Genomic DNA, 18,223 nt, shown 5'->3' on the forward strand with positions numbered 1-18,223 from the left:
AGATCTCGCCGCTAACACTCCTTTCGTCAGACCAGTGATTGCCGAGATCCCTGAGTCAATGGCAATCGTCCAGCTCTGGAGCTGCACCCATTGGTGCTCGCTTACATCTGGTTGCCCCGACCACGGGGTGACTTCCGCATAATCCCAACTCAGGGCGCCACGGCGGGACGTTTCCCATTCCGTTTGTTCGGTCGTCCTGTTCCAAAACAGCCACGGTCGGCCACCGGTTTGCTCGGGTATGGATTCCAGACTGCGCCAGCTATCCAACTGTAGCTGTGTAAACATTGCGCTGGCCCTCCGCTCTCTCGTTTCCCTTGGCCTTGCACCCCACTGCGTCGGGGTAGGCACGTTGAAGAGTGGCGCGGCTGTGGCTCTAGGCCGCATATCTGCGTTGCTAGGAGCGAGGGTATAAATCGTTGTAACCGAGGAGCTGTCTCCCCGCGGTACAGGTTCAAGGGATTCCAAACCTTGAGAGCCGGGAGAGGCATACGGGTCAAACAAAGGATCCCTGACTGGGACAGCTTTGGAGTCCGTCTGATCCGGCTTAGGCATTGGAAAAGTTGATTGGTAACAAAATGTCAGAACCGTGGCTAGATAATATCCTTACTCCAGTCTGCCTTCTGCAATTAGACAATAGTCCATTGTTTCCAAAAAGCATTTAATGAAGAAAAAGATAATTATAGTCCACTGGCCTGAATGCAATATTCAGGTTGGTACATATGCATTGTTACCAATGCCTAGCAAAGCATGAGGTACAAAGTAACAGATCACAGAAGGCCCAACCTCCCCCCATAGTTCTCAAAACATTCCCTTTGAAGTTAGTATAGCGAAAGTTCTCAAGGCCGGTTCTTGGTGGAACGTCGGTAGCCAAAACAATCTTCTTCTGTGAGATAGCTGCCTGGGAACCTTGGCACCTGTGGAGAAAGCACTTAAACACTGAAAGGATTAAATATGGAGTCGGTTAAGCAAAGCAGCACAATACAGCAGTTGGAACCTGACACATCAGTAGTTGTTCTACTGTGTGTGTGTGTGTGTGTGTGTGTGTGTGTGTGTTTCCTTAGCCAAGGAAACATTGAGATTCTCTAGTTCCTGCTGATCTCAGTGTGTTATCTCCTAAGAATTGCAAGCAAAGCCCTGAGTGGTTCTTTTCACCTCCCACTGTCTAATGTAGTCTCACTACCTTTCTTAAGGTTTGGGGATCCTCAGCGATGGCTTTGGTCAGAGTAGATGAATCTACACATTAAACCACATGCACACTCATGAAACTTAGGAAAGAAACATTGTTTTCTACTTGCTCTCAACATTTGGTTAAAGAAGGATATATAACGTGAAGTTTGCATACACTTTCTTACAGCTGTGTGGTCCAATAAAATAAATATTGGTGCATTTCAACAAAATATTCTTATGTCAGATCAAATTGCAGGAGTCTCCAGAAGATATGCCAGCTGGTCAGACACCATACACTATTGTTCTTTTTGCTCACAATGATCTAGTTGATAAGGTTCAACCTGGTGACAGAGTTAATGTTACAGGTAAGAGGGTTCAACACTAGTGATTGCCTTGCTTAAATAAATGAACACGTAACCTAATCTGGGAGGTTAGAGGTGATAAACTAAAAGGGAGAGGGAATAATGGTAAAGTAAGGAGGTTACATTTTTGTGGTAGCAATATTTGTATCTTTTCTCTCAGCTTTAAATACAGACATATTTGGAATTATGTAGAGTTGCTTCCACTTGTCCAGAAACGATAAATGCTCAAGTACATATAAAATTTGTGTAACATGCATCCTGTTATTTACCATATTAGATGTTATGAATTATTTTGAACTTCCATGTTTCTGTTGATTTTAAAACAAAAATGGTGGCTGCCAGAGCTGAGTACTCTGGCCAACTTTATAACATTATAATAATTTAGGATGTGCTTGTTCTCCCTACTTGTCAATGTCTTGTGGTCCAGATACCGGGTGTCCAGCGAAGCCATGTTAAGCCCATTGCCTACATTGGTTCAGGCTTCTAAGTTCTTACAGGCCCAGTTCTGGCCTGACATCCTGGGAGTAGAATGTGCAGCTCAGTTAATTAATTGCACCTGTGAGCTGTTGCCTAGGGAAGGCATCCTTGAGAGACAAGGGAGTCTTGGCTCCGCATGTACTCCTTCTCAGTTCTCAGGCTAGTAACGCTGATTGCAAGTGTGCCTCTGATTGGCTGACAATCATAGAAAAGATGGCTCCTTTCTGCTCTCACTACCACGCCACACACACTCACTGAGACTTGGTTGCTACCTTATTCCATCAGCATGTGAGAGACAGCTCCATGCCAGGCCTGAGATGACCAGACCTGCCTGGCATGGTTTATGGACTGTTTGTGAGTATGAGCCTCAAGCCTCTTCAGAGAAATGCAAGTTAGCCAGCGTATGTTTTTAGATAGTTAGCTATAGTAAAGAATAGGCAAGTTATTTGTTATTTTAATGCCGTTTGCTGGGGCCTTAATAGAGTGGTCCTGCATCTGCATACACTCTTCAAACTTAATAAACAACTATTATATATAAGTCTTGTGTCTTTGAGTATCTGACCAACTGTGTGCAAAATCTCCCAGAGGACAGAACCCGGAGACCGGTGAGTCTCAAGCAAATGGGGTAAGCCATCCTCCCAGGAGGTCTGCTAAGGGTCTGAGTGGCTGTAATCAGCACTTGAAACAGTAGGCAGGAGGTTGGCGACCCCCACCCCCCCGGACACTGGGGTGTTCTTCTCTCCTTCTACTACAGGGCATGTCTGTTGTAAAAGAGAGACTTGCTTGGCAGTGGCTGGACTAGGAAACACCTCCTACTTCCTTCCCAGAATCATTATTTTTCCTGCCTTTGAAGTGAATGGTCACAGGTTCTACTCTGTTTTGCCAGTTGACAGGGCCTTTCTCTGTCTGCAGGGCAGATTTTCAAGGAAGAAAGAAATACAGTAAAGGAAGAGTTCTTGTTCATTTGCATTGTGAAGCAGCTTTCTGTTCCACAGTATCTGCAGAGGTGGGGTGTAGGGCAAGTACATAGTCTTCCATACTAATCTTCTCCAAATGCTACAAAGTTGGGATTTTTCTGCCTTTTTCCCCAGTGCTGCTATCATTGCTTTGTAGTGTTCCATTTTTTTGGACCCCTAGAGAATGACATTTAAGGAGAACAGATAATTTGCTTGCCTAGTGAATTCTTCTCTATGTTTTCCTGACCCACCGGTTTGGTGGAATTCAGTGGACCATGGTTTGTCTTAATTCAATTTTTTAATCTAGCAAAGTAAAGGCCATGTTTCTTGTTGAGATACTAACAGCTTGCTCTAGGGAACGTGTGGGACATGCCTCTTAGTCCAGCCCTGGAAATCTTTGTTTTATAAAGAAACTGCCTCCTAGTGAACAGAGAGACACCCTGTTATCTAGACCACTCTCAGGCAAGCAAGTAGAAGAAATCTCCAAGTAAGCAAATTCTCCAGTTTTGCCTATCATGTGAACAACTGTATTGTGACCAGTCATGTTTCAGAATTAAATGTTATTTAATATATTTAGAAATTGTGAATTGAGTAACGGTGTAACCTACACAAAATTTTAAAACTGTTTTGTTGATGTTTTGTGGGGAGATCTGTGATATCTCTCTGCAATTGTAATTTGACTTTGTATTGGATCAGGAATCTACAGAGCAGTTCCTGTTCGTGTTATTCCAAGAATGAGCAATGTAAGATCTGTCTACAAAACCCACATTGATGTTATCCATTATTGCAAAACGGATTCAAAACGTTTGCATGGTATGGAAGATGAAACACAGCAAACAATGTTTACAGAAGAACGTGAAAAAATGCTTCAGGAGCTTTCTAGGAAACCAGATATTTATGACAGACTGTCTTCAGCACTTGCTTCTAGTATTTATGAACATGATGATATTAAAAAGGTAAGCAGAACTTTGAAATATCAAGTTTACCTTGTTTCCCATATTAATGAACTACATCCAGGTCATTATCTTGGTTTTTCTGAGCAAGCATTGGGCTTGTATGGTCCTTTATTCCATGGCATGCTCTAATACTTAGTTTTTTCCACTGACCAGAGCAAGCAACTTGCTATCAAAGAGGCTGGACATGCAAATGGAAGAGAAAGCTCACTCGCATAATTCTAAAACCTTTTCTGCCTGGCTTATTTTTATTGGGCTGTGTTTCTGGGAGGGAGGCCCTAATCAGTCATTGTAGAGAATACCATAGGACCCAGTAGTTAGCTATTCTCACCTTCATCCTCTAGAGGCTGATGGTTGCCAAGACATTCCCCAATAACGGAATCTCGGTCCTAACAACACTGAGGTGCTGTTGGTCAATGGAGAAGCAATAATATCATCAACTCCAACAGCTGATAGCACCAGCTTTTCCTTTGCTAGTCCCTAGAGGATTTGGTGAAGCTTTTTTGAATAGAACAAGTGAGCTGTTTGTCTTTTTATAAGCATCGGAATACTGACTGGGTTTCTCTGAAGGTTTAGCAGTTTGAATTTTTAATTAAAAATTTTAGTCATCAGAAGTCTTGGTTTTGCAGGGCATTCTTCTTCAGCTGTTTGGAGGCTCAAGGAAGGATTTCAGTCACACTGGCAGAGGCAATTTTCGTGCTGAGATCAACATTCTGCTTTGTGGTGATCCTGGCACTAGCAAGTCACAATTGCTTCAGTATGTCTATAACTTGGTTCCAAGAGGCCAGTATACATCTGGGAAAGGCTCTAGTGCTGTTGGTCTCACAGCATATGTGATGAAAGACCCTGAAACAAGACAATTAGTTTTACAGACAGGAGCCTTGGTTCTAAGTGACAACGGCATTTGCTGTATTGATGAGTTTGATAAAATGAATGAAAGTACAAGGTCAGTGCTTCATGAAGTCATGGAACAGCAGACACTTTCTATTGCTAAGGTAAAGATTTTACCTAAAATAGTTTACATTGTGCCATTAATGGGCATTTTACTTTACAGAGTACATATAAGCTATGAAGTAGTGCTGAAATTGATCTGAACATCTGCATATAAAAGGATTGAGAATTAATTCACTTACCATGAAATCCTAACCAAAGTTATTCCAGTCTAAGCCCATTGATTTCATGCTTAGGATTTCATTGTTAAGCACATTATTAATAAGGGGAAATGAGTCCTCATTGTTTAGCACCTTATTAATAAGGGGAACTGAATCATACAGAACTGCTGTCTTTATTGATAGGTGCCTTGGGGGTTTACATTGTCATTGGGAAAAATGGGGTATAAATGTTCTATAAATAGCATTGACATTCATTGCTGTACCTCACATCTGAAATGATACCCATTTATAACTTTGAGAATTCTAGCTAAATCTCAGACCTTTTCTTCTGACCAGGCTGGAATTATTTGCCAACTGAATGCTCGTACCTCCATCCTGGCAGCTGCTAATCCTATAGAGTCTCAGTGGAATCCAAAGAAGACTACTATTGAAAACATCCAGCTTCCCCATACATTGTTATCTAGGTATATCATGAGTCATATTTTATTGCTGTATATTCTGTCTGCAAAAAATAATTTCATTTCTCCTTTCAGTTAGCATATTGTCATTGTGTGTTTTGGAACACTAGAAGCTTTTTTGCTGTCCTTTAAAACTTTATACTCCATGGAAATCTATATAGATTGCCAGTTTAAGCAAATGTGGTCTGAAGGGTTTTTTTCCTCTTGGTCACTGCACTCCATGCTACAAATCATGGAGTGGGAATGTAACGTGAAACAAAACATGGTCTGCTTTACCCTGCAGTAAGGAGAAGACTTTTGCTCTTCAGAAATGCAAAAATACCTGTCTTGTTAGAATATAAATATTTGATTGACCTTGCAGCAGTTCTTGATTTCTGATCATTGGATCAAATCCAACAAGCCATAATTGTTTTTAATTTTGGAAAAATTATTTCATTAATGATGACCTTCTTCAACAGATTTGATCTCATTTTCTTGATGCTGGACCCTCGAGACGAAGCTTATGATAGACGATTGGCTCACCACTTGGTTGCCTTGTACTATCAGACTGAAGAGCAGGTGGAAGAGGAGTACATGGATATGGCAATATTGAGAGATTATATTGCTTATGCTCGTAGATATGTCAATCCAAGATTGAGTGAAGAAGCAAGTCAAGCTCTTATTGAGGTAAGATCATGTTAATATTTTTTCAATCCAACAACTTCATGCACTAGTTTCACAGTCCCATTCTTTTTTAGATTTCTTTTAAAAAGCAACCATTATCCTCCTGTTGCTTTTTAACGGGTTAGCATTGGACCGTGTTCTTGTATAGTATTAGGTACTATATTTATTATTGGTCATATTGTAGAATCAGTACCTTTGGAATAATGTCAAGATACACACTAGATCAAGATATGAAGCATTTGAACCCTATGTGAACATATAAGTTAGGGCTCAACCATTATGGGTGCCAGGTTGCCATTGCAACCTGAAGAGTGTGTTATCTAGAGCTCCAGAGGCCCTCAGCCGGTAAACTCCATTACAGAGTTCAAAAGGAGGAGGAAGGAAAGGAATTGTAAGGTAGGGCTGCCGTGTCATCCCCTGGTTGTTTGTGCCTCAAAACCATAGAATATCTGGTGATTCCTAAGGCTTACCCTATGTCACTTCTGAATTTTGCCCAGAAGTGATACAGTATTGCACAGGACAATGACCTTTTTTGCCCAAGGATAATTGGGGGCTCAAGGCCTGACAGCTCTAAAGCCAGTTTTTAAAGTGAATTCTCTTCAAAAGTTATCACACCGAGCTAAGTTGTGTTAGGTTATGAGCTCTGCTGCAGATACAGCTCAATCATTGCTTGCTCTCCTAGCCTCCTTAGCAGCAGTACCACCACCACACAGAAGGACAGGGTTTGCCTTTGTTTGGAATTTGTCTCTTGCTACAGCCAGTGGAAAGCTGAAGGCAGGCAAGTGACTGTTATTGGTGGGGTGGTACATAAAGACAAAAGACTTTCCTCAAAGGATGGGAGGGGGGAAACAGAGAAACCTGGCCTGGAGAGGAAGAACAAGTCTTTGTCTTCAAGCCAACTGTCACTAGTGTTGGCCATCATTCAGACCACAAACAAAAAATTGTGATTGGTTTTGTATCCAGGCTTGTTGTATTAATTATGCACACAAGATTTATCGTACAGATTTACTGAATCACTGAAATACAGGGCTCCTGTTTGAAATCTGTTCACACACACTCACCGCAGACTCCACGCTTGAGTTGAAAACCAAATAAATCTTGAGCATTCCCCCCCCCCGTCTGTTCAAGTTACTTAGCTGTTTAGTGATAGCAGATAACCTCCCTTACAACATTAGCTTAAACAAAAGAGGCTTGAGTCTGCAAAAGCTTATGCTGAAATACATGTATTTTAGGCACCATGTTTTTCTTATCTTTGTTGACAGAAACTTAATATGGTTATTCTACTAGAACCCATTAGTTAGGTCTAGTTTATTTACATCCATCTGAATCAAATGGTGGGTTTTTAAATTGCACAGAACAGTCAATGTGCATGATGCTTTACAAAGCCCAAGAAGGCAAGCACCTGCACCAAGGAGCTTAATAACATTTTAGACAAGGAAAATGACAAAGAGGGCAGAGAGGACAGAGGTGGAGCAGAACTTGGGAAGAATGGATGTTCATTCCAATGATGTGCATGTGGGCTTTGTTCCTGTAGAGGAGGGGAACTAAGGGGTTGTGCAGATGTTTTTAAAAGTCTTTCCTGGGCTGTGCTGCTAGACATCCACATGCACAAAATTTTTTGCACCGTCTTCAAGATGAAGAAGCATATTATTCACTGAGGTATTCCAGAATTTCAGGCCAACTGCAGTAAAAGCCCTTCTCTTTACAGCTAACTCATGATCATATGTCTTAGAGTAGAGCCTTACCTGCAGCTGTGGAGAAAAATGCCCTATTCATAATATATGGCAATAGACTGTTGAAGGGTTTTGTGGCATGGAGGTAAATAACATCACCTGAAAAATAATGCCCTGTTAGTCCTTTGTTAAAGGGACAGGACATTTTTCTCAAGACCAGTTGGCAACCTCATTCATAACTTGCAACATTAAACTTGCTTTGATATGGATGAATCTGGGCTCCTTAATTTTGGGGCTGGCTTCTAGGGCCTGATTTGTGGTATCTTTAACAAACCTTGTAAATATGTTATGTGAAAACACATTTTCCCCTTTCTTCATATAAGGCATATGTGGATATGAGGAAGATTGGAAGTGGTAGAGGAATGGTTTCTGCATATCCTCGACAGCTGGAATCTTTGATCCGTCTGGCAGAAGCTCATGCTAAAGTACGCTTTTCAAACAAGGTGGAAACAATTGATGTGGAAGAAGCCAAACGTCTTCATCGTGAGGCCCTAAAGCAGTCTGCTACTGATCCAAGGACTGGAATTGTGGACATATCTATTCTCACTACAGGTCCATACCTAAGAATGAATCAATCTATGGGATTTTTCATTCACTTGTTGCTTAAATAATGCACACTATGATCAATTAGTCCAGAATTGGTTGATACGGTAATCTGTGGAAAAAGTTCTATTTATACCTCTGACAGATTTAAATTTTGTAATTTGATTCTTTCGTCATTTGCAAAATAAGAATTCAGGCTTGTTCTCCATTTGTTTTTCAAGGCATGAGTGCTACTGCCCGTAAACGCAAAGAAGAACTGGCTCACGCTTTAAAGAAACTTATTCAGACTAAGGGGAAAACCCCAGCTCTAAGATACCAACAGCTTTTTGAAGATCTTCGTGCACAATCTGAAACAGTAAGATCTCAGTTCTGTATATTTAAAGGCTTGCATAGTATGCGTGTGGTGTTTGCTTCCTGTCATGTCTGAGCCCCATCCATGCCAGTGCTCATGCTAATACTGACCTGCTGTTCTGAACCAATGTTTCATGCTGTAACTTTCTGTCATATTGCCAATGCAATAACTCTTTCTTTCATAGGCTTCTGGCACATGCTTTATACAACGGACTGTAGGGACTTTTGGTGCTTCTGACCTTGTAGACAGCTCACTCCCATGCATTGCTATGTCTCGACTCTGATCTTTTGCTTTCTCAGTGACTCTACTTGATAATACAAACATGTGAGACATTCTCACCCCCAGTGCTTGCCAAAATTCCTGTTTATTGTTGGGAGGGGGAAGGAGCAAACGTGTGTGTTAAGAGGAGAGATTTTTCCCCATGTTAAATCAAAAAGAGTCCAGTAGCACCTTTAAGACTAACCAATTTTATTGTAGCATAAGCTTTCGAGAATCACGTTCTCTTCGTCAGATGCATGGAGGGCAGAAGGAAACTGGCCAAATATAGAGGAGAGGGGGGGGGAGCTGTCTGCATCTCCATATCAAAGGAGTTGTTTACATCCCCCCTCTCCTCCTTCCCCCCTTCCCCCCCCTCCTCCTCTATATTTGGCCAGTTTCCTTCTGCCCTCCATGCATCTGACGAAGAGAACGTGATTCTCGAAAGCTTATGCGACAATAAAATTGGTTAGTCTTAAAGGTGCTACTGGACTCTTTTTGATTTTGCTACCACAGACTAACACGGCTAACTCCTCTGGATCTTCCCCTTGTTACTATTCCTGTCAATCTTGCTCTTACTGCTCAGACGCTCACCTTGCTTCTGATCCAGAGGAGTTAGCCGTGTTAGTCTGTAGTAGCAAAATAAAAAAAAGTCCAGTAGTACCTTTAAGACTAACCAATTTTATTGTAGCATAAGCTTTCGAGAATCACGTTCTCTTCGTCAGATGCCTGTGGACATATCTGTGGAAATGATTTGATTTCTGAATAAAAACCATTTAACCAAGAGCCTGGCTTTCTTGTTGCAATGGTACAGGGATCTATCTGCCATAACCTGACATTTCTACTTAGTCCAAAACAATCAGCTATTGCCTCATAATTATAAATAAATTAGTATCATGGCAATCAATTCCAGATGGATAACTGTTTCAGAAAAAATAAAACAAATGTATTATGATGCATGAAGTGGTCTAGGTTAGTATGGAACAGTCAGAAAGCTGCGCAGAGCAGGACTTACCAGTAGACATATCACATTTCTATGCAGAACAGAAATGATTTCATGGTACAGTAAGAGTGGGTATGACCACTTCCTCTTAAATAGCCACTTTAGGTACTTGGCATAGCATGCAAAATGATAAATATCAAATGAGGCCATTACTTTCTGTAGTCAGTTATTACCAGCACTTGTTCAAAGTTCTACTTTTTACCTCGACATAACTCTTCTCACATGGACTTGTCTGCTGAGGAACCTGTGTGTATGGGCACCATGGAACCAAACATGGCAGAGAATGTATATTTACTTTAGCCTACCATTCTCACTGAAATTCAAAGTCAGCTCTGGAGCATACTCTGATTATGTGGGGTATTGGTCCAACCAAGCGAATTTTACCGTTGCCTTGCTTAAACTGAGCTTGTGCTATAAAACCTGTCCAATTTTCAACAACTGTGCTTAGAATTTCATTGTAAATTTCCCATTAGTGGAATGGAAATTTCTACCCTCTCCCCTCCTGCTGCTGACCTCTCACCTCAATGTCATGCTATTCTTAGGTGATGGGAGCATCCAAGGAATGACATGGGGTAGGGGGATGCACAGTAGGATGGGGGAATCTGTGGAAATTGTCTGTATGGTCTGGCTCCAAACTCCTGTGGTAACAGTCAAACTATCTTTCAGGGAAGTTTGCCTGCCACTACAAATCTCTGGGGAATGCACAATAAGCTTTTTGGAACACAATTTTAAAAATGTATTAGTGTGATTAATTTATTAACTCAGTAGCTTCACACTGAACCCTTCCTCTGAAAATGTTTTGTTGATGAATGGTGACTCTGAAAGAGAGAACTGATAAGATTGAGCAATGCTTAAGGCTTGTATGTTTCGTGCATAGTATCCACTTCAGTGTTTTTTTCTTTCAGGCTGTCACTAAAGAAATGTTTGAAGAAGCCCTTCATGCGTTGGCCGATGATGACTTCTTGACTGTCACTGGGAAGACTGTTAGATTGCTATAAATACATCTTTAACTGCTCAATAATGGAATTGTAAATCTTGCTTGTTTCTCTAACTGCTTTAGCACTCATGTAACTTAAGTATACTATACAGTGTTAAACTGGTATTGGGCAATAGGCCACCAATATCAACACTGAAAGTTTCTGTCGGCATTAGTTTTTAAAGTCTGTTGATTTCTTTAAGCACGACTGGTTACTACTTGAGGGCAGTTTTTTCCCCTTAAAATTCTGCATATACACCTAATACCAAACTGTAAAAAAACATCATGGACAACAGTTCAATATGTAATTCTTGCATTTATATTCCTTTTGGCTTAGTGCTACTTACACATTATAAAACGCTTGTCAAGATTTTGTCATTTGTAATAAAATCAAACTTGCTGGTTTTTGTTGTGCATTTCAAAAAACAGAACTAGATTAACTTGTTCTGGTGTGTATTTCATCAGCTGCTATTTTATACTTAATGTTCTCGTCAAGCTCATTTAGAAAACAGGAAATATTCTTAATTTCTTGGATTAATATGCTTTCCCTTCAAAATGCTTTAATTAAGTTTGTAAATTGTAGATGAGAGTTTTCTAAAGCTATTTAATACAGTACTTGTTGCGATAGAACATGGCTGGAATCCATGCATGCAGTGGGTGGTGGTTGTCAGTTATCCTTTACGCTGAAAGCAACCCTTCAAACATTGGCTGCCACATCAGAGGGTGTCTTCCCCCTTTTGTGAGGCAACGAGGAAACTGCTGGAAGACGGACACTGTGAAACTAGTGATTGTTGGGAACAACAGCAATGAGCCTTGCAGCTTCCTCTAAGCCTATCAAGATTGAGATGCCTCCCCAATAATGGGTTGGAGCCAAAAAACCGAGAGAAGTTCTGCTCAGGAAGTAAACTTTCTCCCAACCTTCCCCCTTGGTACAGCTCTTGGTCCTCTGAAACATTGCACTGAAGGGACATTGCTGGGTGTCATGGAAAAGGAAAGTGGCAAAGATTTTCCTCCTCCCCAGCAGAACTGCCAAAATTCTGTGCAAAGCAGGTTTGCCCTACCATAAGGACAGGGCAACACTTTTGAGAATCATAATTCATGAAGGTTCATTCCGTTTGCAAACCTACTTAAAGCTGCAAAATCGGGGGGGGGAGTTATCTCAGAGTCCAGACGCCCATTCTTTCAATTTATAGTTATGTTACATTACACTGCAGAACACAGATAAAAACAAGATTCATTCAAAAGTAAATCCATTGTGTGAATACTACCTGTTGGCAAAACAATCTGGAAACTGAAAGTGCCAACTATTTTTGCAGTGAGAAAACTACTCTCAGCGCTTACTCAGCCAAAATATTATAGTATCAAAATTAATTTTAATTTACTGTCTTCTCTCCAGTGCCATTTAATTTTTTTTCTTCTGAGATGCTACAACCTTGAATTCTATTAAATAAAAACCCACTGGTGTCCCGACATTTCAATTTTTAATATTTTATGTAGATTTTTCTTTCATAGATATTGGTCCACTTTGGCCAATGAAGAGGGACAGTGCTGCCTTGTGACATACTATGTTTGAAGATGTGCTGGTGCTGATGAATGAACAAACCCTTAATGGAATAACATGCTGTTCTGTGACAATGCCACTTGAGTGGCTATGAGGACAAAGTTCAGACTAGGCTTTATCTACATTCAGTGATCCATTACTGCTGGTAAATAGTTGAAGTTGGGGAGTTGTCTATAAGCAACAAGCAGCCTCATCCCACCTGTGGCTTAAGATCTCTTGGAGAGGTGGTTTTATCTAGGCGCTGTTGACCAAAAGTATTCCTTGCTGGCTGTCCTATAGAACATAACTCCAGGGTATCTGTTAATCTGTCCCTTCTCCAGGTGAGTGCTGTTTTAGGAATATTTGATGTCAAGTATTCATCTGTTTTGTAGGACTGGTGCAGCTGCTAATGTAGTCCTTCAGGACCTGCATAAGTATTAGGAAGAGATGGGTTACTAGATAGAAGAGAGGGAGAGCCATGATCAGATCTACAGAATGTTCTGTTAAAAGCAGCCATGATATCCAGTCTGGAAAGGGGCCTTTTTCCTGCATGGTGGAAGGATTTATAAAGCAGGACCAAAGGGGGGTTAAGGCACTGTGGCAGCAATTTGAATCTGGAGTTCTGTGGCTATTTTTATCTTTTAAAAAATCCCTCTGGAGAAATTCCTACATCTTATCTTAATTGGCCCGTTACTAGTATTGCAGAAGTAACGCTTCCATTGTAACAATAATAACCACAAGGAGGAGATGGAGGTTAGTGAGCTGAAGAGTTAAACGTGGCAACCCAGCTGAATGGCTTTTCAGGGAAACAAAATGAACAATGCATACATACAAGTCAGCTCATAAGGTTTGTAGTGTTTGTTTAAAAATGTTATGGTATGTTAAACAATAGAAGTGTGTGCACAGCCATGGAACAGGAACAATAAAGGAATCTATCTGGCTAGCTGAGGATACAGGCAGAGTTTCCAACACCTATTATACAGTAAGTATATATTCCACATTTCAAGCCAATTCTTTTCCCTTACAGCCTGCAGAATAGGATTAGGAAAAAAACACTGCCATGAAGTACAGAAATTCAATGTGAATGGTGTCCAACAACATGTCAATTCAAACATGCACCAATCCCCCCCTAAATATAATTGAGGAATATAAGTAGCAGCCTAAAGGCCTGTACCAGCATAATCTTATCAGAGCTTGAAAGCTAAGCAGGGTTAGCCATGGTTAGTACTTGGATGATAGACCAACAAGGAAGAGGGCAGTTTGCAGAGAAAGGCAATGGCAAACTACCTGTGCGCATCTCTTGCCTTGAAAATCCTATGGTCCTGGGGTCACCATGAGTCAGTTGTGACTTGACAGCACACCATTATATGACAAGTTCCAACATACTTGTTCTCATTTCTCAGGTCATGAAAATCAGTGTTCGTTTATCTATTGAGGAAACCATGCAGCTATAGCCTGCTGGAACAAAGTGGCTATTATAACTGACACGGGAGAAAAGTGAAGAAATCTTGCCCTTTTCTTGATCATTCATTACTATCTCCAACATAGGGAAATTTTCAGGAATTCCACAGCCTATACACGTAGTAGTCACGACAGTGGAAACTGGGTTTATGGATGACAGAACAATTCAGTCAACTATTGCCTCGTTTTTCTATCGTGTTATAAAACTTGGCTAGAGACTTTTTTTAATGACAGCTGGAAATGCATGAAAAAGTTCATGGCCATGACAAGTCCCCTATCTGGTGGCTACAACACCTTTAAGAAAAACTGCTTCAATGGCAGACCATTGTACTTAACAAATGCACTAGGTAGATAGCGTTTATAAAGTTCAATGTACAGTGTGATACTAAACAGTTAAATCATTAAAAATCCTTTTAAGTAGATGAGATTAGAAGGCTGCTTGGAACTGCATTAGAAATCTCTTTATAAATCATTTAAAAAATTTTATTTAAGGATTAAGTATAGAGTTTTATCACTATACTTTTGAGATGAAATATTAAGGCGGCAACACTATGTGCACATTTGGTAGATCACTAAATTCCATTGTCCCTACTTCTGAGTGAATATGCATGGGACTGGTCTGCATCTGAGAACTTTCTTCTTAAAATTCACAAAACAAAAATACTTTGGCTTTGTCCAATACAAAGAAATGAGGGTGAGGGGATACCAATTAACAATATGACAGAATATACTTACCAATGGATTTTAAAGTTGCTTTCGAAGATTTTCTGGACAGAGAAAAATAGATTTAGAATTTAATTAATGTTGCTAGACTGTATATCTCCTCTTTTTGGAAGAAGAGGAGCTTACCCCCACTTCCCCCATCAGATTCATTTAAAAGGATCTGGGCCATTGCACCAACTACATTTTTATGAAAGAAATTGCATTGTAAGTTTAATGACTGTGAAAAGCAGTTTTACTACACTTTTTACTATGTATATGACACTGTTTTTATTCCATTTTTTAAATTTTGAAGACCTATTCTATTGCATTCTCCTTTGTATTTGTATACAGTTTATCAGATTGTTTTAAAATGTAATCCTCCTGAATCTCAGGAAGAAAAGTGGGACTATAAATGAAGTAAGTAAGTAAACGGCCATTAACTCCCCACTGAAAAATATATTGATAGATAAGCAATTTTACAGTGTACTAGAAAGGTAAATTTCAAGACATTATACAATCGTGCATGTTTTTCTCTAGATTAATCATTATATGACTTTGATATTCTGAGAGGGTTGTTCATGTTGTATTTACACCTCATTCAAATTCATATTATCTTTTTGTTTCTATAAAAAAAATATGCACCATACTTCCTTTCATATTGTATGTTAGGCTGTGGGTTAAAAAACTGTTTATAAACCACTATGTACTACAAACTTTCCAAATTGATAGTATCTAAATTTCTGTGTCTTAAAACACAAAACAAAAAGCAAAATGGAGAATGCGGGCATCGATCCCGCTACCTCTCGCATGCTAAGCGAGCGCTCTACCATTTGAGCTAATTCCCCTCCCCTCGCACTCTAAAAGAGGCACTGAATAAAAAGCCTAGTCTGAAAAGAGCATGCAACTATTTTTTGCTGAGTCATCCTCTGTAGCAATGCAGGGGCACGTACAAATTTTACAGCATTTGCTTCATGGGAACAGGTTTGCTATCTCTGAAAAGGAACAAGTGATCTATTTCACAAACAAAATGACTGGAACGTTCATCTTTTGTTAAGAAAAGTAATTTTAAAAATAGGTTTTATGTATATTCCGTAGTTGTATTGCTATTTGTTTATCTAGCAGTACAGTCCTATGCAGAGTTACTCCAGCTTAAGGAACCCCATTCATTTTCAGATAAAATACTCAAGATGTTATTCTTTTGAATATTCTCTTATTTGAGATTCAACAAATTAATTTGGATGCATCAGGCCATTTGCTTCTTGCTTGGCAAACAAGCACTGTGTAATTTGAGCTATTCTCTGAAAGCCTGCTAGGCAGTCAGGAGCTAGCAATCTTGCCATTAAACCAATATCCCTTCCTGCACATAAAACACATCTCACATAGGTAATCTCACATGCTAGCAAGGTCTATCGTCCTTTGATCACTTTTCTCTCCCTGTTCCCTCTGAGCTGACAGCCCCGGCAAGAAAAAAAGCTATCCTGGAGAATGCGGGCATCGATCCCGCTACCTCTCGCATGCTAAGCGAGCGCTCTACCATTTGAGCTAATTCCCCCTACAGAATACAGTACCTAGCCTTTGGTAAATCATTACAGGAAATGTCATACCCTACACACATTCCCAACAATAAAACATTCCAGAGATACTTATTTTATCCAAACAAAAGGGGCAGTAGAGACTTCTGATATCTTTGTAATAATTTATTTACAAACATACAAATAAGGTATAAGTGGAGGCAAACAGGCACACCTACAAGCCAGAAGCTCCCTTTCAGAGCAGACCACGCCCAGCAGCCCATTTTAACAAACCAACCGAAAACTCTCAGCTTTCTCTCTTCCTCTCCCAGTCTATTTGAAATTTACAACTACTCCTCACACACACATCTGTCCCCTCCTCTCAACTAGAGGAGCATCACCTTTTCCAGTACCTAACCTGGTAATATCTTACTCTAAATCCAAAGAGCTTTTATAAGGAGGTTATTTTGCTATCAATCTGCTTAAGACAGTTGCTTGTAACAAAAAAAAGTGCTACAAAGAAAGAATCACAGAGAATGGGGGAATTAATCCTACTACCTCTCACATGTAAACCAAACACTCTACCATTTGAACTAATATCCCCTCATCAAGCATGACAGCTTAGCCTTCAGAGTCATACCAGGAAAAAGGATTTCAGAAAATAATTTCAACGCCTTTAGGCTAGAGAGCTAAATCAAAAAGAAGTGAAAAGACAACTAAGTGCTTGGCATCTCTCTCCATTAAACCTGCTCCTTCTGCTATTTTGAAACTGTAGATATGGATATAAGGCATATAAAAACACTTTAAGAGTGCCAGCATATACACCCTTATAAGTCAAGTGGCTCAGAAAAGTGTAACTGTGCTTAAATGAACATCAGTGTTCAAAATGATTGCGATCAGGCTTAAACAGTTCAATTATATTTCAATACCATAAGACAAACGTAACTCTATCATAAGGTTACCTGTCACTATAATAAAAACAAAAGGGAAGGGGGATAAAAGGGTGAGGAATTGTGCTATAAAAACCAGAACAGCATAGCAATGTTGTTTTTCAAAGCTGGGATACTGTATAAAGTGATTTGTTTCGACCTTGCTAGTTTCACTTTCTTCTGCTGTTTCTTTTAATACGGATTCAAATACATTTTCAGGGGTACGAATCCTACACTCTTTTCTTTTTCCTCCTTTTCATATAGCATATATATATATTCAATTCATGAAAGGTGATTCTTAGATCTATGTCCAGTACTTGATTTCTCTTCCCCTTATTGTCTAACAACCTGGTAAAGAAAGTCTTGTCCCTTTAATAAAGGTTTAATGTATAGAAATGGGCAGCTGAAACTGTATGGAGGTAAATAACAACAGCTGATAAATGACACTCTATTAAGCCTTGATTAAAGGGGGAATTTTTTTCTCTAGGCAGTTGGCAGTCCCAGGTGCAAGGATGATAAGGTTATGCTCCTCTAGAACAGACCTATAGCAGGCTTCACCCTTGAAGGATCTGTTTGTGTGTGGGCACCTGTGCCACAACTCCAGATTCAACAGTAACCAGTTGCAAAATTGCATCCCCAGGAGCCGAGCCAGTCACAAAAGAGTGCCTCCCAGATCAGCCTAGAGTTGCTAAATACCTGCAGAAAAAATGTCTCATCCCTATAAGGGGCATTTTTCCCCAGGCTTGACAGCAGCCCTAGTCCCATCACAGTGCTCGAGTTTCAAGGTGGGTCCTAGGTCTCAAAAAGCTGAGCGATACTAGTCTAAAACAAATGGCAATCTAGTTCTGATTCTGAATAATACATCTACTACTTTGAAAACTATCATCTACTGTTCTAGAATACTTAATCCTGGTTTGCGAACTGCAATACTAGCATGCAGGTTGAAACCCATTTCAGTGGAATGCTTACTGATTTTCTCTACCAATGAAAAGGAAGAGCACAGTAACTGATGGGTAGCCAGTGGAGTGACTGTAGGATAGGAGTGATGTTCAAGCTCTTGCTTGCTCCTG

At 40.1% G+C, this 18,223-nt stretch overlaps 2 protein-coding genes and 2 non-coding genes across 6 annotated transcripts in view; 2 read left to right on the forward strand and 2 right to left on the reverse strand.

Annotated features, from left to right (window-relative positions):
- The window catches only part of MCM4 (minichromosome maintenance complex component 4), a 31,759-nt gene extending 20,313 nt beyond the window's left edge, over positions 1 to 11,446 (forward strand). For all 3 annotated transcript variants that reach the window (XM_054985579.1, XM_054985578.1, XM_054985580.1), the window contains 8 exons: positions 1,412 to 1,532; positions 3,659 to 3,918; positions 4,545 to 4,910; positions 5,364 to 5,491; positions 5,944 to 6,151; positions 8,205 to 8,433; positions 8,646 to 8,779; positions 10,940 to 11,446. In XM_054985579.1, the coding sequence (XP_054841554.1) occupies positions 1,412 to 1,532; positions 3,659 to 3,918; positions 4,545 to 4,910; positions 5,364 to 5,491; positions 5,944 to 6,151; positions 8,205 to 8,433; positions 8,646 to 8,779; positions 10,940 to 11,032 (1,539 nt within the window). In that variant the 3' untranslated portion in view covers positions 11,033 to 11,446. The remainder of the gene's footprint in view (positions 1 to 1,411; positions 1,533 to 3,658; positions 3,919 to 4,544; positions 4,911 to 5,363; positions 5,492 to 5,943; positions 6,152 to 8,204; positions 8,434 to 8,645; positions 8,780 to 10,939) is intronic.
- Positions 11,447 to 12,787: 1,341 nt separating this feature from the next.
- Positions 12,788 to 18,223, forward strand: part of UBE2V2 (ubiquitin conjugating enzyme E2 V2) — a 32,487-nt gene continuing 27,051 nt past the window's right edge. The window contains exon 1 of the mRNA XM_054985419.1: positions 12,788 to 12,891. The gene's annotated coding sequence lies outside the window, so the exon portion shown is untranslated. The remainder of the gene's footprint in view (positions 12,892 to 18,223) is intronic.
- Positions 15,486 to 15,558, reverse strand: TRNAA-AGC (transfer RNA alanine (anticodon AGC)). The gene has a single exon. It is a non-coding gene; the product is annotated as a tRNA-Ala (tRNA).
- Positions 16,193 to 16,265, reverse strand: TRNAA-AGC (transfer RNA alanine (anticodon AGC)). The gene has a single exon. It is a non-coding gene; the product is annotated as a tRNA-Ala (tRNA).

Source organism: Eublepharis macularius, chromosome 7 (genome assembly GCF_028583425.1).
Source record: "Eublepharis macularius isolate TG4126 chromosome 7, MPM_Emac_v1.0, whole genome shotgun sequence".
In the NCBI taxonomy this organism is placed as follows: Eukaryota; Metazoa; Chordata; class Lepidosauria; order Squamata; family Eublepharidae; genus Eublepharis; species Eublepharis macularius.